This window comes from Myxocyprinus asiaticus, chromosome 40 (assembly GCF_019703515.2).
Source record: "Myxocyprinus asiaticus isolate MX2 ecotype Aquarium Trade chromosome 40, UBuf_Myxa_2, whole genome shotgun sequence".
In the NCBI taxonomy this organism is placed as follows: domain Eukaryota; kingdom Metazoa; phylum Chordata; class Actinopteri; order Cypriniformes; family Catostomidae; genus Myxocyprinus; species Myxocyprinus asiaticus.
In genome coordinates, this window is record NC_059383.1 from 35408595 (window position 1) to 35434709 (window position 26115).

General features: G+C 37.2%; 1 protein-coding gene across 1 annotated transcript; it reads right to left on the reverse strand.

The window, feature by feature from the left end:
• Nucleotides 1-1672: 1672 nt before the first annotated feature.
• tbca (tubulin cofactor a) lies at nt 1673-17280 on the reverse strand. The gene is made up of 4 exons (XM_051681162.1): nt 17108-17280; nt 9317-9422; nt 5737-5823; nt 1673-2603 (listed from the first exon to the last, which is right to left on the reverse strand). The coding sequence occupies exons 1-4, from the start codon at nt 17158-17160 to the stop codon at nt 2523-2525; spliced, it is 327 nt and encodes a 108-aa protein (XP_051537122.1). The 5' UTR covers nt 17161-17280; the 3' UTR covers nt 1673-2522.
• Nucleotides 17281-26115: the final 8835 nt, after the last annotated feature.

Below are 26115 nucleotides of genomic sequence, written 5' to 3' on the forward strand. Positions count from 1 at the left end.
AGTTAATTCTATATGTACTTAATTACACATGTTTTGGAGACGCCACTACTCATTATAGAATTAAAACGTATACAAATATTATTTCCATTTTTTTTATGACCCACTTTTCACATTTAGGACGTCCTGAAAGTTTTATCAGTTTGATCTATACTAGCCTACTAATCATTTTGTAGTTTCTCAACCAATTTTACATTTGAGGACGCCCCTTAAAGGAGGTTTTATTAGATTACTCACAACATGGGTACATTTTCAGCATTTATGCCCCTAAAGTGGCAAGGTTAGAAACACACTACACACACACCCGGCCCATGCAGTTCCACGGCGCAATGTGATTCACGGGGGGTATATATTCACTCAATTAGAGAATTCTAAAGAGGAAATCGATCGTCCATCTGCAGAAATGCCAGTTTAACAAATTAGATGCTTGTATGCAGGTGATGCGGTGGGGGGTGGAGATTAAAAGTAATAAGTTGTTGTGTTTTAACTGGAGGATGAAGGGTTGGGGTGTGTGTGATGAAGAATAGCCCCCTCTCCTCCATCCATCAGGAGCTCTGTTCCTCCAGTCGGGCAAGCAGGTACTGTAGCGCCCACCGCCGCATCTCATGCACCAATTAGAGGCGGTGCCCTCTGAACGGACTCGATTAGACCGTGATTTATCCGAAAGAAATATAATTATGGCTCCAAATAAAATAATCAGCATTGAAGAGCGATTTCCTTAACGAGACGGAGCGGTTGGGTGTCACGGAGTGGCGGCGCCTCATTAGCGCTATAATGAGGCTTCGGGGTGAACCCGATAATTATCGAAATCTGTAGAATGAAGATCAGGCCAAATGGAACCCGAATTCATCTGCTCTTTCGACTATCAAAAAAACAAAAAAACTCTCGAAACACATTTTTTAATCATCCATCTTTAACCTTAAGCTGAGCTATATACTCTTACCCGGAAAAATGGGATTCGATCATGAACTTGACATAAACCCATTCAATTATGACAGAGGGGAACAACATTAAAACAACTACCAATTATAACAATACACGTTACTGAAATATAAATTACCTGGTCTATATGTTTTATGTTAAAAAAATAGTATGTGGACACCAAAGCAACACTTCAAATGTATGAATGTCACTGCTATATATAACAAAATATCAACCAAGAGAAATCTGTAATAAAGAACTAACTTTTTTTAGACATTATTTTTAACCAACTGGTCCTAAAGTATTTTTTTTTTTTTTTTTTTTTTGGAAGGTCACAAATGTAGCTCATCACATATGGACCATTAACGTCTAACAACCATAAGTGTCATTTTGAACAGTAGCCTATCTATAATTTAAAAAATTTTTTGGCGTGTGTGTGAAATGTAATTTGTTTTTATCCAATGCAATAGACATTTGTAAAACTGTAAGTGTGGCTTAAATTGCAAATACTTTTTGGGGCCCCACTGCATTTGGTACAGGCTTATAAATTTGATGGGGCCAAAAAAATAAATAAAACAAACAAAAAAAAAATCTATTTTGATATTAAAAACCATTTAAAAATGCACTGAGCTTTACATTGCAATGTCTAGACAGTTTTAGGAAAAACTTGATGCCAACTCTACCCAAGGATAGGAAATAGGACCTCCACCATCCAAGATTACATAGCCAATAAATAATTTCACAAAGGACAGAATTCAGATCATGATGTAATTATGCTTTATTGCACAAAATGTTATTATAACACCCTTAGTGTTTTTCCAGCAAATAAGTGGAAGGAGGCCAAAGTGGCCAAACATGCAGAAGAGCCTCATGCTTGCATGAGAGAATCTGGCCAGCGGAGGTCAGTGTCCTTACAGCAGAGTTGGAAATACATTCTCATCATACCTTATTTTCCTTTCATTCTACACCTCTCTGCATGCAGGAACACAAATCCTGTCCATATATGACAGATGTCCAGGTTCACGTTATGCATTAATTACTGCAGCCCTATATGAGAGGGGAAAATATCTTATATATCGGGTGAAGGAAAGCATTTTAGATATTAATTCAACTTTGTACAGTTTTATTACAATTCTGAAATAATGTACATGCCTGCAGCATCAATAAACAAGAATAGCTTACAGAAAATCAAAGATCTGTCATGGATTTTCAGTGTTCACAGCAGGTGAACCTCTTATCTGAAAAGGTAACTGAACATTTATACTGTGATGGACTGCAATCATGCATTTTTCATTTTGAGAACAAATGTTCTAAATTAACACGGCAAACGTACATTTCCATAAATAGGCTATTATTAGTGAAAAGGAAGCATTTGAAATGGTAAACTGAAACTTTATTTCATGATTGTGTAAATTTGAACACTTAGAAGGCCAGGGAGGAAGTGGAGGATTATTAACTCAATCAATACATAAAAATAAAATAAAAAGAAAAATCAGTGAAATGCAAACAGTAAACATATTGCTTTGCTTCTGAAACGCTGAACAAATGGAATGGACACTTGGGATGTCAGTGTGTATGTTAGCATCTGTGTGCATTTGTGTCCATCATCCTTCCAGCTTGACTGAATCCAAAAGAGTTCTGGCCTCCTTATATTCTTCTGTTTCAGCCAATTCTTCCTCTGTTTCCTGGAGATAAAAATGGTTTAAAGTCACTAGCTGGACCCAGTCGGAACATTCACAAATACTGAATAGCTAGGTTGTGAAGAAATATGTAAAAAAAATAAAAAATAAAATAAAAAAAATAAATTTAAATAAATACTTTTAAACAATAGTTATAAATATTAACAATAATTTGAACAAATCAAACCAAATCGTGGTAAAATGTCATATTTCTTGATGCATCACATCATTTAGTAAAAGTATTATAATCAAATCACTGTAAAGGCAACTCTTTATACCCCTGTAATCACCATGACCACATCAGTTTTAAAACAATGTTAATATAACATAAAATACATGCAATTTACAGAGAGGCTGAGCAATGTCAGAGTTTGCAGATGCAATTTCCTGCATCACAAAATGTGTATGAATGCCCAGTTGAGTTGGTAAATGGGATTACAGCAACACACTGGGTGATACTAACTACCTCACCAAAAACAGCGAATCCACTCAGTGATCCTGACAGATATCTCACACACACACACACACACACACACACACACACACACACACACACACACACACGTAACACAAAGTGAAAATATAAGGCTCTGAGAGGAGTAGGTCATATCAATGCTAATCGATCGACAACGGTTTCTATGGAGGCCATTGCCGTGACAGCATTACTAATGAACTGAAATGAGTGCAGCATTGGTCTGTTTGTGTGTGTGTGTGTGTGTGTGTGTGTGTGTGTGTGTGGTAAAGCCTCAATCAGCTGGTGCTGGTGTAAAAGATGGTAAGTTTAATTCTGGCACATGGAAAAGCAGGGTTTTAAAAGTATTTTTCATTATAACAGAAACAGGAGCTGTCATTTTGAAGCACACCTGTATAATGCAATGCCATTCCTTTCTCTGCCTTTCATTCAATCTCTCAAGTTTTGTGTTAATTAATGTGACCTCTCCTTCCTCTGAACGTCATGAAAGGGGAAGATGGTGAGCAAGTGATTGGCACACTGTCTCCCCTGTACATATCTCATGTACAGTTTGCGCACACACGCACAATTATCTCATCTATCAGTCTTGACTTTCAAAACTATTCTGAATTCTAAAGGGACTGACAGAAAGAAAATTCTTGTTTGCTTTCATGTTTATTAAAGTTTAATGAAAGTAGTGTAAATTGGTACTTAATACACTATCAAAATATTCAATAAATAATGCAAAACTAATTAGATTTGACTACCTTAAAAGTAATAATTTAAAAGATTAAGTTACTAATATGCTTGGGATTGATGCCTTTTTCACACAGATAACCAGAAAATTTTCCAGATGATTCTCAATATATACTGTATAGCAGAATGTTTCAGACTGAAAGAAGACTAATCGTTTCAAAATTGTGTTGCATACAGTACTTCTCAACACAAGTTTGGTAGTGTGAGCGCCAGGGTAACTTTAGGGGGGGGGTCGCACACCGGATGCGTCTGGCGGATGACATGGCGTGGTGTCGGTGGCACCCAGCTACGAATCCGGAGGCTGCTTTTATTTACTTTAGCCATCACTGATGATGTATTGTGTATACACCGATCAGCGACAACATTAAAACCACCTGCCTAATATTGTGTAGGTCCCCCTCGTGCTGCCAATACAGTGCCATCGCGCATCTCAAAATAGCATTCTGAGGTGCTATTCTTCTCACCAAAATTGTACAGAGTGATTATCTGACTTACTGTAGACTTTGTCAATTTGAATCAGTCTGGCCATTTCTCTGTTGACCTCTCTCATCAACAAGACATTTCTGTCCACAGAACTGCCGCTGAATGGATGTTTTTTGTTTTTGGCACCATTCAGAGAAAATTCTAGAGACTGTTCTGCATGAAAATCCCAAGAGATCAGCAGTTACAGAAATACTCAAACCAGCCCATCTGGCACCAACAATCCTGCCATGGTACAAATCACTGAGATAAAAATTATTCCCCATTCTAATGGTTGATGTGAACATTAACTGTAGCTCCTGACCCATATCTGTATGATTTTATGCACTGCTGCCACACGATTGGCTGATTAGATAATTGCATGGATGATTGTTGGTGCCAGATGGGCTGGTTTGAGTATTTCTGTAACTGCTGATCTCCTGGGATTTTCACAAACAGTGTCTAGAATTTACTCTGGTGGTGCCAAAAACAAAATGTTTTAATATGTATCTTTCATATAGCCTACACAATGTATTTTCAGTTACAAGTACGTCTTTTTGTGGTTTGACAGCTTGAATGAAACATATTCAAGGCAACATACAGAGAAATCGCTATTTCTAATAGTTCAGTTTGCATAGTTACAAAAGTTTCATACACTAACCTGCAATCTCATCAACATCACTTTGTTCATTCTTAAAGTACAAAACCTTTCATAACATTTGTAAGTATGGTGACTAGATTCACAATTCTGGACTACCACCTGCATTGCATCGACAGGTCCTACACTGTTAAGGACTTTAAAAATAATATCACCTGCTTGTGGTCTCCCAAATCTATTACACCAGACTACATTAAACGGAAGGCCAACTGACAGTGAATTGGAAAGCACACAAGTTAGGCTTCTAATTTAAATGTTGGTTAAATGTTAATATATCGATGCATTATGCATTTCTCCTGTAATGAATTCCTTTTGTATGCATGTTTGACACTGTATGTATTCCCCCTGTTGTACCCCTCTTTATGCATCTCTTGGTATGTTCCCCTTTTTGTTTGTTGCATGTATCATCTTTTATGTACTCTCTATGTATGGTCTGTTGCAAAATTAATAAAATAATATTAATAATATTAAAAACAAAATTCAATCAATGCTTCAAAAACGTATTAAGAAAATAACGTGCCGATCAGTAATCCATGTAACGAAATTTTATAACATTCCTAGTTACTTTTTACAATTTTAGTTGTGAAGTTTGTAATCAATACTGGATTACATTTCAAAAGTAAATCTACCAAACACTAGTCGTCAATTTTCACCACTTCCAGCCGTACTTCAGGGAAGGTAACAACTAATGTGTGCTTAGATTTCACATCTTTCTCCATAGAGAAGACCAAAATGTCCCACAATGTAGGAAAATCTGAAAACGCCTACATACAGTAGTGAGGAGGATTGTGTGTGTGTTTGTGTGATTTTCTCACCAATAGTTGCTGCAGGTCAGCATGGGCCATAGCTAAACGACGATGACAGTCAGGAATCATCATTCTTGCCTCTTGCAACACCTCCATCTGTTTGAAATACAAACAGAACAGCAATTGTTCTGGCTCTGCTTCACAAGTCTTGCTTCTCAAAACAACATCAGCTAGAAAACACAACACCCCCTCTGAGAGTGTGAGGATTTCTGTATGCGTGTTTAACTTCATTAAGCATTTGATGGAGATGTGGTTCAAGGAAATACTCTAAACTCTGCTCCCTTGTTGAATGGATTTTGCAGGATTATTGATCTGCTACTGCCTGAGAAACAATCCCCAACCTCAACCACAAACCCAAACGTTTATTCCATAACAGGCATAGCAAACCTCTCTCACACAATCAGACAGCTGTATTTGCATAGACTGTGGAGTGTAGGAGATGTGCAGAAAAATACAGAGTGATGTGAGAGAGCGGGAGAGAGAGAGGTAGAGCATGGGCCACTACTCCTTGAGAACCTCTAAATTGGCAACATGTGTTGTTAATTACAAAACTCCTCTAAAGTTACATAACATCATTAATTTTGCATCAGCACATTAAAACTCATTAAAACTCTTGCCCTGATACCACAGTGCTGCCATAGTGAATCAGCGCTGTCTCCTTACCAAAGTAATTCTTTTTACAGGGCTGGACAAAATCAACCAGACCTTGTACCAGCAGTTCACTCAGACATGAAAGGAATGCTCCAGGTTTAAATACAAGTTAAACTCAATCAACAGGATTTGTGGCATAATGTTGATTAGCACAAAAAATAATTGTCTTGTCGCTCATTTATTTAAAAACAATAAGGCACATACAATGGATGTAAATGGAGTCAGTGCCTAAACATTAAAATACACATTGTTTCAAAAGTATAGTCACAAGATGTAAATATTAGATGTTGAATAATGCAATATTATACGCCAAAAGTGCATTTGACTACACATCTAGATACATGCCAGGTTATAATGCTCTTTTCTATCATTTGATAATTTTTTGTTGAATTACCGCTGATATGATTGATAGAAAATATACACCAACATCTCTTTTAAATAAAATTCAATTTACAGCCAGCTTTCATCTGGTAGTAATAGCGCAATGTAAATTGCACAGGCCATGTTTTCTCAATAAAGCGCAATCTATAACGAGTCTAATTTACTTAGAAAGGAGGCGCGTTTGCACAGAAAGGAATGACTTTTTTTTCAAGATTGCAGCACCATTTTTTGGGACCCACAAATATGGCAAAAAAATACCCCAAAATATTTTTGTTCCAAAGCAGGAAATATTGCATTACAATCCCTAGTGAGCAAGCTTAAGGTGACAGTGTTAAGAAGAAACTTCGGTTGTCAAAATATCTGCAATTAATCTCAAGACTTCCGAACCTGTCTTTAGAAAGCAGAATAAAATGGTAACAATGTAAAATCTGAAAAATCCTAAAAAATAAATAAATAAATGACATGAAAATCCCTGTTTTCAGGAACATTTAACGATTTCCTCATGGGCTGAATAGGGTGCTTGTACCTTTAAATGTCCAAACTAGAGGTAGACCGATATACGAGTTCAAGTTGTGGCAAAATGGTTTATGGACAACAAAGTCAAGGTATTGGAGTGGTTATCACAAAGCCCTGACCTCAATGCGTTAGAAAATTTGTGGGCAGAACTGAAAAAGCGTGTGAGAGCAAGGAGGCCTACAAACCTGATTCAGTTACACCAGTTCTGTCTGGAGGAATGGGCCAAAATTCCAGCAACTTATTGTGAGAAGCTTGTGGAAGGCTACCAAATACTATGTATTTGTATGTAAACTTCTGACCCACTGGGAATGTGATGAAAGAAATCAAAGCTGAAATAAATCATTCTCTCTACTATTATTCTGACATTTCACATTCTTAAAATAAAGTAGTGATCCTAACTGACCTAAGACAGGGAATGTTTTCTACGATTAAATGACATGAATTGTGAAAAACTGAGTTTAAATGTATTTGGCTAAGGTGTGTGTAAACTTCTGACTTCAACTAATATATACATACATACACATATATATATATATATATATACACATACATACACACACAAGCACTGGGGGACAAAATTTTGGAATAATGTACAGATTTTGCTCTTATGGAAAGAAATCAGTACTTTTATTCACCAGTGGCATTCAACTGATTACAATGTATAGTCAGGATATTAATAATAAGAAAAATTACTATTACAATTTAAAAAAAAAATGTTTAAACTACTTCAAAGAGTTCTCATAAAACAAAATCCTCCATGTGCAGCATGACAGCTTTGCAGATCCTTGGCATTCTAGCTGTCAGTTTGTCCAGATACTCAGGTGACATTTCACCCCACACTTCCTGTAGCACTTGCCATAGATGTGGCTGTCTTGTCGGGCACTTCTCACGCACCTTACAGTCTAGCTGATCCCACAAAAGCTCAATGGGGTTAAGATCCATATCACTCTTTTCCAATTATCTGTTGTCCAATGTCTGTTTCTTTGCCCACTCGAACCTTTTCTTTTTGTTTTTCTGTTTCAAAAGTGGCTTTTTCTTTGCAATTCTTCCCATAAGGCCTGCACCCCTGAGTCTTCTCTTTACTGTTGTACATGAAACTGGTGTTGAGCGGGTAGAATTCAATGAAGCTGTCAGCTGAGGACATGTGAGGCGTCTATTTCTCAAACTACAGACTCTGATGTACTTGTTTAGTTGTACATCTGGCCTTCCACATCTCTTTCTGTCCTTGTTAGAGCCAGTTGTCCTTTGTCTTTGAAGACTGTAGTGTACATCTTTGTATGAAATCTTCAGTTTTTTGGTGATTTCAAGCATTGTATAGCCTTCATTCCTCAAAACAATGATTGACTGATGAGTTTCTAGAGAAAGCCGTTTCTTTTTTTGCCATTTTTGACCTAATATTGACCTTAAGACATGCCAGTCTATTGCATACTGTGGCAACTCAAAAACAAAAACAAAGACAATGTTAAGCTTCATTTAACGAACCAAATAGCTTTCAGCTGTGTTTGATATAATGGCAAGTGATTTTCTAGTACCAAATTAGCAATTTAGCATGATTACTCAACGATAAGGTGTTGGAGTGATGGCTGCTGGAAATGGGGCCTGTCTAGATTTGATCAAATTACTTTTTTCAAATAGTGATGGTGCTGTTTTTTTACATCAGTAATGTCCTGACCATACTTTGTGATCAGTTGAATGCCACTTTGGTGAATTAAAATACCAATTTCCTTCCAAAACAGCAAACATCTGTACATGTGTGTGTGTGTGTGTGTGTGTGTGTGTGTGTGTGTGTGTGTATATATATATATATATATATATATAAAATCATAATTAAGAGTGCTGCCCTCGAGGGTACCAGCTCCGCAGCCCCTGACCTTTCCTAAGTTGAGTAGCCTTGGATTAATTGGTTATCAGCCTTTTCCACCACCAAAATTATCGGTATCAGCAAAATCCACTACTGGTCGACCTTTAATCCCAACAGGTTTCTCTCAGAGCCAGCAAGACAGCTGTTGTTGCAGATGAGAGTTAGGTGTATTTTCCTCACCTGTTTCTTGATGACATACTCGTCTCCAGCCTCCGCCTTGAGACGCTCGATCTTTTCTTCTTGCTGCTTTGCCTCCTTTATGTACAATACCTCCTCTTTGGCCAAACTGGAAGAGAGAGCAAGAGAGAGAGCAAGAATGAGAATGGATAGCAAGGGGTTCATTTTACTCCAAAAATTCAATACTAATTTGTTGACTCGATGCTGTCAGTAATTTACTGTCATGCATTCAAACAACTAGCTAACTTTCAGATCTCTCAAAAGACCAAAAGACAAATAAACCTCTTTCACAGGTCCAAAATCATGGACCATCTACATATATCCAGTAGTAGTCATTTTTAACGGTATCCGTGACACACAGTAAGTGCGTTAAATCTCCGAACACCGACAGAGCGCATTTCATAAAAACCCAACTTTCACCACTTGTTTTCTGAATAATAATATGTGGAATTATAAAAATGTTAAAGCTTTTATGTAGACTCAGTTTAAATATGTGCGGTTCCCTCACGCCATCAGAATTGTTTTTTATGTAGCTACAGGGTGTGCAAATATTATTACTGTTATTTTTTTAATCTTTTATTTCCCATTTGTAATAATGCATATTGTTTATTTAATTTTTTCCCCAAAAGAAAAGCATAGTTTGTTGAAGTTAGCTTATTTTGAAAACATTTTTGGTAATGTTTGTTCACGTACGTGTCATACTTATTATTTTTAACTTGCATTTTAATTTACGAGAGTACTAATTTTTTGTGTATTGGAGTACTCGACTGTAACAAATTACTCGAAAATGCCCATTTTTACACCTATTCAATTGTAGACACATCTTTCCCAGGATTCTCTAACTGCCTTTTCTCTTTTATTCCTCTGATTTTTTTTCTCCTCAATGATATATCTACTGTCAGTCTCAGAAAAGCTGCATGCTTGTTAGCCACAGCGCTAAACTGCATCAGCTACTTCCTGATCGCTGCGCTAATTTGTCTTAACTCCATCAGTCTCTCTCTCTTTTACACACTCAAAGACACTGTGCTGCCCCTACTAGGTTTAACTGATCATCAATTTAGTCCCTAATTTGGACCAAGTCAGGTGGCAAATGGGCCACTTTTGCTTGATTGTTAGTGAAAATGCAGCACAAGTACATTGATAAATTTTTATTATTTATCAATTATGGCCAAATGAACTAAATGCACTGAATAAATTCGCAACCTGATTGCCATAATGGAGTTTGAAAATATCACTATAGATAATGATTCCAGCTAATAGCCGTTTTCCGTCTGCGTGCCGCTCGCTTGTTGGGATGACATGGCGTAGCGGAATTCATTTTTCATAAAATCAGCTGTGTATGGGTGTGAGAGAGAGAAAGGAAAAGATAGCGTGACACTTCTCCATTAATCAAACATTCTGCCAGCCCAAGCCGCGTGCTGTAAGATTTGTCTCTGCCTACGACACTCTGTCATATTTTACGTCAATTATGCCAGTTTTAACAGGCTTCAATCATGATGCCCGGGTGCAATTCTGAGCATATGCTCAAGGTGAGGTTTTCTTTGACACACAAACACAAAAAAACAAATCAAATATTCAGACCACAAGATGAGGATAGGGGGTTGAACTAGTCTAGTGAGGCACAAGCATATGCCGTGGAAAGGTGGGGGTGACAGGGTGGTGGTTGAGGGGTGGAAAGATCGGGTGTAGCATAATTCTAATAAAAGTGAGGGACAGGCTAATGAAAAAGTCTCATGCTGATGTTAATTTCTTGTTTCTACAGGGTGATGTGGGAACTGCTTAAAGCAGGGGCGGAGCTGGGCAGCCGTAAATGGGGCTGCCAGGGCTGCTTCCTTCAGCTTAATGGAAAAAGCATCTCTCTGGAAAATCGAGAAAAGAATTAGACTCGACACACACATTCTCTCCCCTCTATTACTGTATTTTTGAGGCACCAGGCCAGTGCCGAGACCTAGTGACAAAAGCAAATTACATCTGTCATTTTATTAAGTGCAACCGCTGAGCTAGGCCAGAAAACACGGTCTGGAAGGCATCACCAAAAAGAAGAAAAAAGCAAGTGAAGGAAAGAAAGGGATGGTATGGAACAGGGTTGTGCATTTGAGTAACTCTGTAGTCAAGTATTCTAATCCAAAGAATTGAGTACTTTATTACTTGTAAATTAAAATGGAAGTTAAAAATAACAAGTATGACACATGCGTGAAATTTATATTATGTTTTATTTACAAACATTACCAAGAACGGTTTCAAAATAAAATAACTTGAACTATGTAAATTAATGAACAATAGGGCTGCAACTAACGAATGTTTTGATAATCGACTAATCTAACGATTATTAGACTATTCGGCGATTATTACAAGGATTAATCATTAGCTATTAATCGACTATTCAGCTTCTGCCCCGACTTAAAAGGTTGTATTAAACGTGCTTGCTAACAATAAAGAGGACAAAATCATCTTTTAAGCATGATTTAGGCATCTTTAGGCATCCTAAATGACATTCACTGAATTAAAGGGGGGAAAAAACTAAGTTTAACTCAAAAAATCCTACTGTTATCAAGTGTTTGTCTCGTTTTCCATTTAAAATTGTCTAAAAATCCTTAACAAGATACATTTACTTGAGAAGCAACATAAGATATTTAGTCTTGCTTTAAGAGAATGTATCTTAAATATAAGTATTTTGTATACAAGTGTATTTTTTCGGGGGCCTGGGTAGCTCAGTGGTAAAGACGCTGGCTACCACCCCTGGAGTTCGCTAGTTTGAATCCCAGGGCATGCTGAGTGACTCCAGCCAGGTCTCCTAAGCAACCAAATTGGCCCGGTTGCTAGGGACGGTAGTCACATGGGGTAACCTCCTCGTGGTCGCTATAATGTGGTTCGCTCTCGGTGGGGCACGTGGTGAGTTGAGCATGGATGCCGCGGTGGATGGCGTGAAGCCTCCACACGTGCTATGTCTCCGTGGCAACGTGCTCAACAAGCCGTGTGATAAGATGCGCGGGTTGATGGTCTCAGACGCGGAGACCTCCACCAACCGGATTGAGGCGAATCACTACGTTTCCACAAGGAAAAGCGCATTGGGAATTGGGTGAAAAATAAAAAAAATAAAAAATAAAAAAAAACACTTTTCACTTGGTTATACTTCTGCGAGTGCAGTAAAGACAAATATACTTATATTCATGATCTATTCTCTAAAAGCAAGTCTAAATATCTTATATGCTTCTTCTGAAATGCATCTTTTTTTAAAGGATTTGTAGATATTTTAAAATATTTGTATTTTTAATATTATATTCAACATTCTCAGATAACCTGCAGTATAGGTCCCAAAGTAAATGTTGTTTTAAAGGAGTTTGATATTTATATTGAAAGATAAGCCAAAACAAAAACAAATAAAAAATGTATTTTGTTGCAATGTATAATGGGCAAAGGCTACCATCTCTCACCTTTTTGTTCACTTCAATCCATCTTTAACTCACAAAAAAAACAAACTCTCTCTTATTAATACAGCTGCGTATTGCCAATTTTGCTCACGATAAGAAATGCACAGTGACACATATATTATGATTCAATAAATTGCGAGCCATCACGTTATAATCTAGCTGCAGCAAGCACGTGTGAGGGAGACGAATGTCCCCACGACAGTGTGTGCATCAGCCGGGTGCAGTTTCAATCTCTCCCCCTTAGATCGGGACACTTTGCGCAACTCTTAGAAGAGGCGCTGACCGCACAGAGAAATGGCAGTTTCGGAGTTTGTAGTTATTTGCATGACCTGCTTTATTAAAGCTATAACACATTAAATATAACTGCATTAAAGATGTAACACCAGGGTGTTTCCTTTAAAGACGCAGCTCCACTTAATTCACAACGAGAGTGCTTCTGTATTTACTTATTTTGTATTATTCCCTCATACTTTGCGATCTTCATCGCCTGAAGCTGTTTGGAAAGTTTGGAGTGCATCTGGACTGTAAGCTGTTTTCTTCCTCTCTTCAGTCAGGCGCGAGCTGCAGTGCTGCTCTCGTGCGTCATCATTAGAATTTAATGTGATCTCATGTTACGTTTGATATGTTTCTGAGTTTCTTGTACCACTTAGCATTTTTTCCACCATAAAAGCAGGTTCTTATCAGATGGTTTGCATGACTCCAACAAGAACCGAATACCAATGGAGTACAATTCAATAAGAATCATTTCCACATTTGGCTTTGCTTTCAAAAGCACAGACGCCATCATATCTTCTCTCATCCAACACCTCGACCACACACATCCACAGCGGCCCCCAGTGGACTCAATTGTAACTGAGACTTGGTGAGAGATCCAAAGGGAAAGTACAGTGTAATTTAGCATTGCTCACAGCAGACAAATGCAGCAAAAAAAATCAATTTGCAACATTCGAATAACATTTTTAATATTCTCCATACTCAATTAGTCAAGTCCTCGTGCAAATCCCTAGTATGTAACGCAACATCCAGTTGTTACATAAATGAAAAAATTGTGTAAATGACTACACAAAATTTGTTTTGGGTCGACATTTTGATGATAATGTTTGAACCAGTTGTGTTTTCATATGGCTGATATTGGTGTAATTTAAAGAATTTTGAAGGCAAGAGAAGATAGTACATTCTTTTTGCAAGTGTTTTCCATGGTTCAAGTCCAAGAGAGAGAGAGAATTCAGCATGAAGAGAGAAACAGCTAATCTCTTCGCTAGACAGTATGGGATTAATAGCATACTCAGAAGAATGCAGGACATATGCAGCAACATACATGGGCTTCACTCAAATCTTACTGCTTCAAAGCAGAGCAAATCAAATACATTCAACATCTTGCTCCATGAATAAAAAATGCAAGTGAACTGTTGCAGAAATACTGATACATGTGTCCTCAAATCAACATGGGCTAGATCCTGTATAAATACTTAAGACTGGGCCAAGAACACTAATGAGATGGCAACATATAGCATCAGAGATTTTGACCTTTTTATGGGGCATTTTAGTGGCTCCCTTGATGATTTTGAAAACTTAGGAGTCTAGTAATGCAGCAGTTTGAGAGGGGCTTGAGCTGAAGGTGGTAATTAGCTAACATTACAAGTACCCACATCCATGTACTATGGCACTACAAGCTAAAGTTATCCCAATGAAATGTTGACCCATATAGATAAGTCTTCATGAACCTGCATCACTAAATCACAATGCAGAGAGGATAGCTGACAATGGACACAGTTTTGTTTTGGAAGTGAAATTAATAATGCAATTATACATTTGGAATGGTAAATGTTCACTATGTGACTGCTACTCTGACACAGCAGGACGTTTGACTATCAGCATTAAGACTTGTTCAGTTTGCAGATTATTCCACAAAAAAAAAAAAAAAATTTTGAAAAAAAGAGGCTCATCTAAATTGACATGTAAAAAGACCCAAATAGCGATGGGTGCTCAAACTATATATTTACGGAAAAAATAAATGTTTGATATCGATAATAAACTTTTGAATAATTTTAGATATTTAGCCCATGTTCCACATCGAAACGATCGGATCAGGTAGGTGTCGCTAAAAACGGAAACAGTTCTGCAAAGATATACACACAACTAGCTAACTGAAACACATACATGAAATCCGCCTGTCAGGAAGTATAAGCATGCTAGTGGCTACCTTGCCCTTGAAACTGACATTGAGGCTCAGTAACCGCTAGCTAGCTAGCTATCCAGCTAATATGATTTTGTTGTGCACTGACAAGTGACAATGCAATATACAGCTATCGACTGAACAACAACAACAACTGTAAAAATTCTAGAGACAACACTAAAGAAAAAACACTGAAAATGTGTCTGTCCATCCCAATGTAATATGTACCACTTATTTCACTGACATAACCCTGAGTGCAAAGTGTTTCTTGGTGGACTGACAAACATCTGTGCACCTTGACTCCCGGAAATTGCGACAAACTAGCTAAACATGATGTAGCTTGTGATTCTGAGAAAGCTCTAGCCACTTTTGGGCCACTTGAACTAAGAAACAGGGTAAATCCTTCATGAAATTATAAATAGGCTAGATACACACTGGGCCTTGTTCATGAAACACAAGCAGAACAAATGTGTGTGTAACTCCTTCATGAATCCATTCAATGGTAAATTTACACACAAATGTGTTCTGCTCATGTTTCATGAATAAGGCCTAAAGACCCAGAGCAGATAAAATTTCACTGAAGCTAGAGCGAGTTAAAACATACAAACAGACATAGAATGGGTAAACCACGGGGAACATCACCCAGCCCACACCTATCGGGCCTGACAAATGAAGAAATGCAATTCTGCAATACAGCGTTCAAAGGTGGACAAAATCAATTATCTAACCTGGAGCTGAGAAGCCCTGGTCTGAGTGAACCGCAGATGCCTGTGTGCTCACACGGGGATGGAAGCACTGAGACAAATCTATAGAACCTTAAGACCCAGCTGAAAGAAAACAAAGCAACTTGATCGATACAGAGGCTGGACTGTCCAGAGCATAATAACAGATGGAGAATACAGGGGAAACTTGTCTTAAAGACATGAACAGTATGTCTGCCATCACTTAGACTGACAACTGGAATGTTACATCATAAAATCATCAGTTGACACACATGGTGCAAATGCAATAAGCAAATCCAGCATAAATGAAGTCAGACACCAAGACCTGATTGGTCCCTCATGTGAACATAGGCTGAACATTTGGTTCTTATCGTAGTGCAGCTCATTACGATGTTGTCTTATGTGTTGGCATGGTGTGCTAGTCGTTTCCTACCCCCTCACCCCCTCTGAGAATCATTCCCTTACTTCCATAACAAGCCCTATCAAACAGGCCCATCTCAATCAGTACCTCATCAATGCAAACAGCAGTCAGGTGGGGATTGGAGGAGAGAACAGAGAAAAGGGAGGGGGAGGAGAGAATGAGGCAAGATCAGAGACACTCACAGAACACAAATGACCAACTTTTATGAGTCTAACATTCATAAAGCTATTCTGAGGTGAGGTCCTAGTCTTCTTGGATATTTGTTCCATACAATGAAAGTGAACGTGACTGATACTAACATTCTACCTAACATCACCCTATGTGTTCTCTGGAAGAAAGCAGACAATAAAGGTTTGGAACATGAGAGTGAGTAATAAATAAATGAGAGAATTTAAATGTTTGGGTTGTTAAGCACACCGTATCTATCTACTTAATTGGAGCACAAAAACTATGTGCAGCAATATAATTTCTCTGACAGGTCATATTTAGGAATTGGGATTGTGATCCCAACTACAACAACAACATTTTCAAATACTCAGTACAAAGCACTGCCCATGTTGTCAAATGGACACACAAAGATTACATTTATTAAATACTACAATGGAGCATTACGGCCCAGACTGCGATGACGTCTTCTAAAAAAATGACGTCATTCTGTTATGTTTTTATACTTGACTGGATAAAGACATCATCATAACTACTGAATCATTGCATTAATATAGCCTCAAGTTATTAATTCCATTAATCTCATAATTTGTTCCTAATATAAATTGCCCTCGTTGTCTCAACAGGTGAATCAAATGTTACGAATAACACATATGATGTACATAACATAAGCATTTGCTCAATTTAAAGTAACCTGAGAAATGAACATGACACTGGAAAATGCTACCGCTACTCTTAAAGCACCGGTCTAAATTTACAGCATCTGCGGGGTGAGGACGCCCGTCAGCGGCGTGAGTTCACAACGTGGCGCGGTGAATCTGCGGCCTGGCCAAGCTGACAGTGACAAACAGATGAAATTCCATCACTGAATCTTCTTACCGTTTAACAACACCGGTTTTGATTTTTATCTGTCGTATTCTTGGATCCGCCATTGTCCTTGTAGCTTACTGAGGTAAAAACGTGGAAATATGTTTAGAATAGCAGAAACGAGCAGCTGAGATTAGCCTGTTAGCGTTCACACCCCAACACAGCAGAAACTCGGCGCATGCGTACACTGAGCATCTGTTTATGTTTGCTCGAGGTTCAAAGATCAACTCAAAATCAGCAAGGCAGATTTAGAAGTACAGAGTAGACGCAGTACATTTTAATTATTAACAGCTTTTAAGGTAATATCATACAGACATGTATATTCAGACAAACTCACAAATTTTGTTTCATGATTCTTTTACCAATATGACAGTTATAGTAACTAAAACAAGCAGACAAACTGGGTCCAAAAGGCCTATGCAAATGTTATTAATATCAAAGATTAGTGTTTATTATTGCATAAATTGCGTTTATAAATATTCAATTAAATATAATTCTGAAACATTTGTCTTAATGAGGGTGCAAAATAACAGCAATGTAATATTACTATTATCGTTACTCTTATGAATAATAGAATAATAATAATTTATTAGTAGTAGTAGTAGTAGTAGTAATAATAATTATAAGTTATTAATTTTAATATTTTATTATAAATATTATGATTTATTATAATAGCCTTCTAAAATACTTATTAGCCATTTATTTTTACAATAAAATAAGAATGGTTGTTATCAGCAATATTGGGATTGGGAAGTGCCTCAGATATGCACTCTTCAGATTTTTTTCACTTCTGGGGGGGCCAGTGATGTCTTGGCTGGTGCTGTCGACTCTGTTGGGCTTTCTGTGATCTACTTCTCACAGCCACTGAAAGCATAGTGGACATCATAGACACCTCGATTGCCGGAGGTAATGTTTTAGACTGGAGCAGGTAAAGTGAGATATGTCACACGTGTCAGGAGTTGTCAGACCTTCGGGAATGATGAATGCCATCACCACCGGAGCCTAAGAGTAGAGATGCCGGCCCTCCGTCACCCGGCTAACCTAGAAAGACTGCACGCGAAGCGGTACTGTCTGGTGGAAGATTGAGACGAGCGTGATTCACGATCATATCGCTAAATCGACTCATTTATGGTTATTGATCATAAAAAGGCTCGTGTGTAGCAAAGGGGAGGGTGCCATCAGGACAAAACGCCCTTGCACTGCAGGCCTCCAGTCCATTTGAAACCATAAGAACCACAGTTTCTATAAGATGCCTACATTTAAATGTATAAAGCTAGATTAAGAATGAAGGACATGTTGGCCACGTCTATTTTAATCCACATTTAAGAGCTATTTCCCACCAAAACCAAATGCTATTCTGTTCTACCACTTTGACAATTCCCTTTTGGATCTCCATAATTTACAAAAGTGTATATATATATATATATATATATATATAAATATCTAATTTACAGGTAATTTGCACATTATTTCGCAAAAATATGCTTTCTCTGCATACTCAGCTACACAGAACTTTGTGCAAACGTTTTTTTTTTTTTTTTTTTATTAACCAAAAATGCGCTCCATTACATTTTATTTAATGTTACTTAAGTAACCTTAGGTTACGCCAACGAAAGTATATTTTTAAGGGTCAAATCATGGTAGAAATGACCTCCTTAAGGTAACAGCATTTTCCTAGTGGGTCTTTCTAAAAATGTATCCATTTAAATGGAAAAAAAAGAAATTACTTTTGTAAAAACACACAAAGCATAAATATTGCTGAAAATGGTACAGGATAAATTCCGTAATGGTGCATTAACACAGAGTTCAAAACACTGACAAGTTCCACGAAAACTCAAATTAAAGCTGTGCCTGCAATTGAGCCGTATACTCGCCATTGATATTGTTTACTGCGATAATCATTTACTCTGATTCTACCTTATACACCATTCACTCACAAATTAGCGTGCTTAATGAGAGACTAAACCACTGGGCTTCTAAATTCCTTTTTATGTTTGCTTTTATCGCTTGGACACTTTTTACAAGAGACCAGATGAAAATAATTGCAGGCTTATTAGATGATTTCTCTTTAATGAAATAAATAAATACAATAAACCGTCATTAACTGCATTTCCAGGAGGTTAGAAGGAGAGAAAAAATACTTATTCATTCTCACTGCTACCGGAACGACCTAATGATGTAGGGTTTCAGATTTGTCACGCGTTAATGCGATTCATTATATCTAAAAGTGACTTCAAAAAACCAAGATAATACCTTGTCTAATACGTTTTTCTTCCCTGCTGACATGCTGATAAGGGGGCACCCGTGCTCCGGTCTGAGATGTCAGCCGTTATTCCCGGGGAGGACTCTTGCATACACTCTTAAAACTGGCCCACGAATAGAAAGGTATTTCTTTTACAATTAAAAAAAATCTCCATATCCCTCTCCATTACTCTCTTTCTCTGACTCGTTGATTATTGGTATTTTCCTAGTTTTCCAAACTAATAAGTGGCACTATCAAGCATTTGGAAGCGTCCAGAGACCCGCAGACAAGCTGCTGGGCTTAATTGATATTGAGCGAGTCGCGGGTAGGCTGAACGGGGCCACTGCTGGCTAATTTGCAGTTTAATCAGCGTCAGTAATGAGAGCGGCTGATTAGCGCTGCCTGAAAATAAAAGAGAGTTACAAGGAACGTCTGTCAGAGTCCGGTGATAATTCAGGACTAACTGTGGTGATTAGAGCAAACTGGATGACTTTAGAGTTTTCAAAAGCATGCGTGTGTGTGAGCTGCGTTTGCTTTCAACAACACCCTCCACTCCCGTTCTAATATTCAATTAAACATTTAATAATGTAAATCAATGTTCAAAAGCAAGAAGAATGTCTGTCATACCAGACTGCAGATTTGATCACATAAACCCAATAGTGGCTAAATCATTTACTTGGCCTACACCATCTCTTCCCTGTGTTCGAATTTGAATGAGATAAAACAAAGCAATGATGCGGATCTGTTTGAACAAATCAGCTGGTTTGTTCTCTTCGCTTTTTCCATGCATTTATACAGTTTGTTTAATATAAAAAGATAATGCATTTGTGTTGCCAATGTGTGTGTGCACGTAGCCTATAGATGCCAAAACAAGAATAGCCTAGATATGTATCACAACATGCGAACATTTTCAGTTGTCAATGAGCTATTTCTACCTATCAGACTACCTATATGCCTTATATATATATATATATATATATATATATATATATATATATATATATATATATAATTTGAGCATATATAGCCTACATTTTCAGATTCCACTTGTATTTGGAAAACATCTTGGCCTATGTTACATATATGAAAACGGGCTATTTTGTAATAGTATTTTGACTAATATATATATATATATATATTAGTCAAAATACTATTACAAAATACCCAAACCATGATGGGTTAAATTAACCCAACGTGTGTTCTGTTCAATATTTAACCCAGCCAGTTTTAGAGTGTACATGGTTTTCACTGACCTAAAAAATGTCACATACGTGCATATATATATATATATATATATATATATATAGTTAAAAACTACCCAACACTGTGAAAATAGCCCAACAAAATGACCCAACAGACTCAATCATGCAATTTGGGTTGGAAAATTACCCAGAAAAATTTAAGAGTGCACAACACCATTTCATATATTTGCTTGGCGTATATTTCAATTGCCATATGTCATATTTCTGTATTATCGCTTTTCTTTTAATAGGCTATCGAAACATAGTAGGCTACATAAACTATAAAAATACAGACCGCAGTCGTCGTGGAAATATTTCAATCACGATTGTTTCTTCTTTGTAAAAAAAAAAAAAAAAAAAATATATATATATATATATATATATATATATATATATATATATATATATATATATATATATATATATCTATCTATCTATCTATCTATCTATCTATATATATATATATATATATATATATATATATATATATATATATATATATATATATATATATATATCTATCTATCTATCTATCTATCTATATCTATATATATATATATATATATATATATATATATATATATATATATATATATATATATATATATATTCTTGTGCTGGATGTGTATGTGTTTTGGCACAAATTGCCATTAAAACGATTCTGAATATTTGAGGCCCTATTATTAAACAAAGATTCTAATTTCTTTTTTTTTTTTTTTTTTCAAGATAGTCGAAGCCTGCATGAGAATAGTGAGAATAGTATGTATTCCTTGAAACGTGCCTGGTGGTTACCCTTCCAGAATAGCAAATGTAAAATTAGTGAGAATGTGTGTATGAACGCTGTCGGTCAATTAGCGCGCGGAAAGGAGGTGCAAGAAGCCGCTGGTACCGGCTGCCATTCAACGCTCCCTCTCTCCACTTCAAATGGAATAAAGTTGGAAATATGACAGATACATATAGACATTTTTAATATAGACCTGCCATCTTCTCAATTCCACCCAGACCGAGTCTACTGGAAGGAAAGAAAGAAAAAAAAAATTACAGCAGTGCACAATGTAAATTTAGGATTTACATCTGTTTCAGAGTTAGAGTCAAGAGAGAAATATCCCCTTAAAATGCTTTACCTTACCATCCACTAACCTTATAAATAAAAATAGTATTCCTAGATTTCTGAGGCGTATTGTTTTTTGCGCCCATGGCTCAAATGGCTTTAGTGGACTATAGACTGCGAATGCATAGAGCTGTGTGTGTCATAGCAGTGTGATTTGGTTCATTGTTTTACTTAACAAAGCCGGAGTAGAGGATATGCCATTTTTTATTCTTATTGTCCCGTGTGACCCCAAGTCTTTCATGCCTGCCTGTGTAAACTTACTGCCGGGTGGATCGATAATCCTCCCGGGGCTATCCATGTGGTATTCTAATGTCAGAGAGCAGGCCCCAATTGATAATGATAAATATTTTGCCGGAAGATTAGGTGAAGGGAGCGTGTCGTGGCGGAGCTCTAGATTCTAGCCCCGGTAACCTCTGGCTCTGCGCGGCGGAACGCGGCTCATCCATCCGTGTGTCAATGACTGTCTTGTTGAGAGCATCAGTGAGTAAACACGGAGGACGGGGACAGCGAACGAGCTCCTGACAGAGACCCCCAACGGGCACCCCCCACCCTCACATCCTCCATCCTGCTGTTCCCACTTTGTCCTCCATCAATCACCGCCATTGTGTCCTGGATGTTAGTCACTTAATATCCTCTTCTTCATCTGTGCGCTCCGGCGGCACATGATGCGACTGTGAGAGCCGAAGGACGCTGAGTACTGACGGGCGACCGGGGACCGCAGGGAGTGCCCAAAGTCATACCCTAATCGCGCGCGCGCGCGTGTGTATGTGTCAGAGAAGTCCACGTATTATAAACACATACATGATAGTGTTTTCTTGTTGTGAGGAAAATTTGACCAAGTTACAGAGCAAGCATTGCTTACTTTTAATGGTTCTCAACCAGGGGGTCGGGGCCCCATGACACAGGTTGCGTTTAGGATGATTTAAATTATAGAAGTACTTTTTTTATTAATCCAATTCCATTAAATACAACATAGCCTCATGACAACGTAATAATTCGTACGAAAGCTACGACGTTTAGTCCAACCATTACCTCGTCTCGTTCCAAACCACGATACTTTATTTCTTCCAACGTACACAAAAGTTATTTTCCTATTAAAATGATTATTTTAATAAGGTTTGGATAACGGGTTAGATTTTAGGTTTTGGTTTGGGTCTTGGGAGTGATGTAGCCTACTTACTATTTCAATTGAATTCAAATCTAGGCCTTTAAAAGCACGTACTTTAAAATCGCCTGTTGGTTTTCTTTGAACATATAAGAGAAAAAAACTGCAGGCTCGGCTGTTTTAATTGGCATGTATTTTATAAAATCCCAAAATAAACGTAAATAAAGAAACAATTGGCCAGTGTGTGTAGGACTGCAGCATAGGCCTGACCAGACTGAGGTTCCCCGCTGTGCCTCAATATTGACTCTAACAATTAGCGTCAATATTAGAGACATATAGTGACCATATTATTGTGGGGTTGAAATCAAAGTGAATTCATAATGACTACAGCAAACAGCACGACACGGTTAAAGGGCGGAGTGATTTGAAAAATAGCCCTTTAATTTCATAAGTCTTCTTATGAAATAATAAATTGACCTCTTAATAAATGGTGCAATGTTCAAACCTTGAGCAGCCGCTTAACTAATTAGGATTAAATTCCAGTATATTAGAACTCGCTAATTTGTCAATTAAAACACACTTAGCGACCACGGCATTGAATTAAACATTAGACATATCTGAGGACCTCCCCATCCAAGCCTTCGTAAGAAAAAAGGAAGAATATAATAATAATAATAATAATAATAATAGACTAATAATTATGATATTTTTAATTGTGAATATAATGACTTTAAAATATGAAAAGTTGTCATATAGCATATGCATGTTTCCAAAACTCCTCGACGTGATTTATGAAGTTAAACAGTCACCTTTAAATTATGGTCTAACGTGTGCCCTCCGAGTTTCAGCCGCTATGTAAAATGGAGACATCAAATTTCCAGGCCCGGCCCAGTATTTATTTATGGAAGATTTTTTGACAAATAGGCAGGGCTGCCACGCGTGGATGGCCGCCCTCATTCCGCGCACGGCTTGTTTACATTGCGCCAAGACCGTTTTCCACGGATTAAACAAATCACACACATACAGGCTATAACTCGCGAACAGGTAAACAAAATAAATGTGCTTTTCCACAGCTGACCTTCCTGGCCCTTGTAGGCAAAATTAAAAGATTGTGCGGACATGCAATTTTTAATCGTAGCGTATTTATGCAGCATAGTTTAAGATGTATCCTACTGCTACACAGGTCACTGTCAAATCTGTGGTAGGCCATTTCCGGGACACAATTGCACCTTTTTTTTTTTTTTTTAGTGAAAGAGGACGTAGGATTTTCAGTGATACTAAAAGTTTGGGGATGTGGCTACTACTTAAAAAAAAAAAAAAAAAAAAAAAAAGAAAAAAAAGGGGGTTTTATTATTATTAACCTATTGTTAATATATGTACATATACATTATATATATAAAATTCAAAATATTTCTTTGCAGTGTTTCTTATGCATCAACCACTATCATGATAAAATATAAACAGGCGTACCAAACCCTTTATTTATTATTTAGCTGGGCTTTGGGAGGATAAGTTACATGTTTTCAGATGAGATTTTACATCACTGTTCCTAGTCTACTGATATTAGTAGAAATCCTGTTGTTTCTTTCGCATTTCACAGGAAAATGTACTGTTGTCTGCCAGGAGAGCTGTGATGAGCCTCTCTAAAGACGGAAATGCATCCCATCAGCTTCCATCAGATTTCACGACAGTTAGAGCCGCAATTCATGACACATAATGTAATGGCAATGAAAGATTTCCTCTGAACGGAGGGAGCCTCTCGAGGTAGGCCTAGATCAGGAAAATATTGCATACATTTCTTTCTAATTTATTTCATCATTCCACATTACGGACATATGAATTGTTCAAATTCGATAACAAGTACTCAGTTCAGTTCATTATGTAAGATAAATTAGACTTCGATAAAAATGCAGCGGCGCACAGTGGTTCCTTGAATTAAATGTAATTTGCGCGAAAATTTGTTTTATCTGTCACAAATACTTCCAATTAGTGAGCGTAATTATTTGAGTTTCTGCAATTATGCTCTGAACTGCTGGATTTGGAACAGTGTGGGACCCTAATTGGTCAAAATGCGATATTTTGCATATTTGCATAATGAGGAAATTGGTAGAAAATTGTGTTCACCCATTTGTGAAAAATCCTATGAATTTTATGAATTTGAAAGGTCTGTTCCTAGAGCCGGTGACTTTGCCTGCTGCTCCCGAAGGAGGAACTGCAGTGGAGCGGGCAGAAAGCCAAGAACAGAGGAGGAAAAAATAGCAGGAAGAGAGGGGGATGTCAGAGAGAGAGAGAGAGAGAGAGAGAGAGGCAGGCAGGGAGAGTATGGATGGAAAAAAAAGTATAGCCTCAATCCCTGTAGTTCAGAGTCAGATCAGTTGTTCAGAGATGAGAACATAGGATTAGCAATCCACAAAATGATGTTTACTGTATTTGCATGATATTGCATTTACTAAACCAGATAGACTGATAGATAGATTTTGAGAGTTGTTATGGATGGATGGATATTGAGAGTGACAGACAGATAGACAGACATATTGAGAGTTATTATAGATTGAGAAATATTAAGAGTTATTATGGATGGATAGATATTGAGGGTTACAGACAGACAGAGAGATACTGAGTTATTTTAGACAGAGACAGACAAACAGATGTTGAGAGTTATTATAGACTGAGAAATACTAAGAGATATTTTAGATGGATGGATGAATATTGAGAGTGAGAGACAGACAGACAGACAGCTAGATAATGCAAACACATGAAGACATTAACTAGGTTTACAATAACATTCATAATTGGAATTTCAATACTGTGAACGGCCAGGAATACCAGTGTGACTTATAACTTTCCATAATATGTAAATTATATGCAAATTATTTCTATAAAAACGCTTCCAATAAATCTTACAGCAAAATCATTACTTTTATTGCACTTATGATAATGCTTGGATTAGTTACAAACAATATTCAATATCTCAATCGTTAATGGAAATCATTAGTTTATTGTTATTTCTGCAGCTGCTGTTGTCATGAAACAGTGATTATGCGTCTCAGCTCTGAGTGATTTCTCTGAAAGACATGTTGATGGGCCGTCATAACTCCATGATGGTTTAATGCTGTTGCTCACACCAGCAGCTCTTGAAGTTTGACAAGGCAGCTGCTTGCGTTTTGATTTATCAGGTAAATTAATTTCTCTTGACATTTGCTTTATACCTCAATCCCTGTGATTTCTCTGCCATTTGGCAGTTTATCCACTTCACATTATAATATAATAATTAAAAAGAGAGAGAAAAAAAAACAATGTTATAATAACTTTCATTATTAA

Bases quoted from the DNA above. Each gene is read 5' to 3' on its own strand.
- tbca (XM_051681162.1), bottom strand. From the start codon at position 17,160: ATGGCGGATCCAAGAATACGACAGATAAAAATCAAAACCGGTGTTGTT. The intron at 9,423-17,107 runs GTAAGAAGATTC...TCTCTCTTCCAG, and splicing joins AAAACCGGTGTTGTTAAACG to TTTGGCCAAAGAGGAGGTAT. The intron at 2,604-5,736 runs GTGAGAAAATCA...TTTTATCTCCAG, and splicing joins CTGACCTGCAGCAACTATTG to GAAACAGAGGAAGAATTGGC.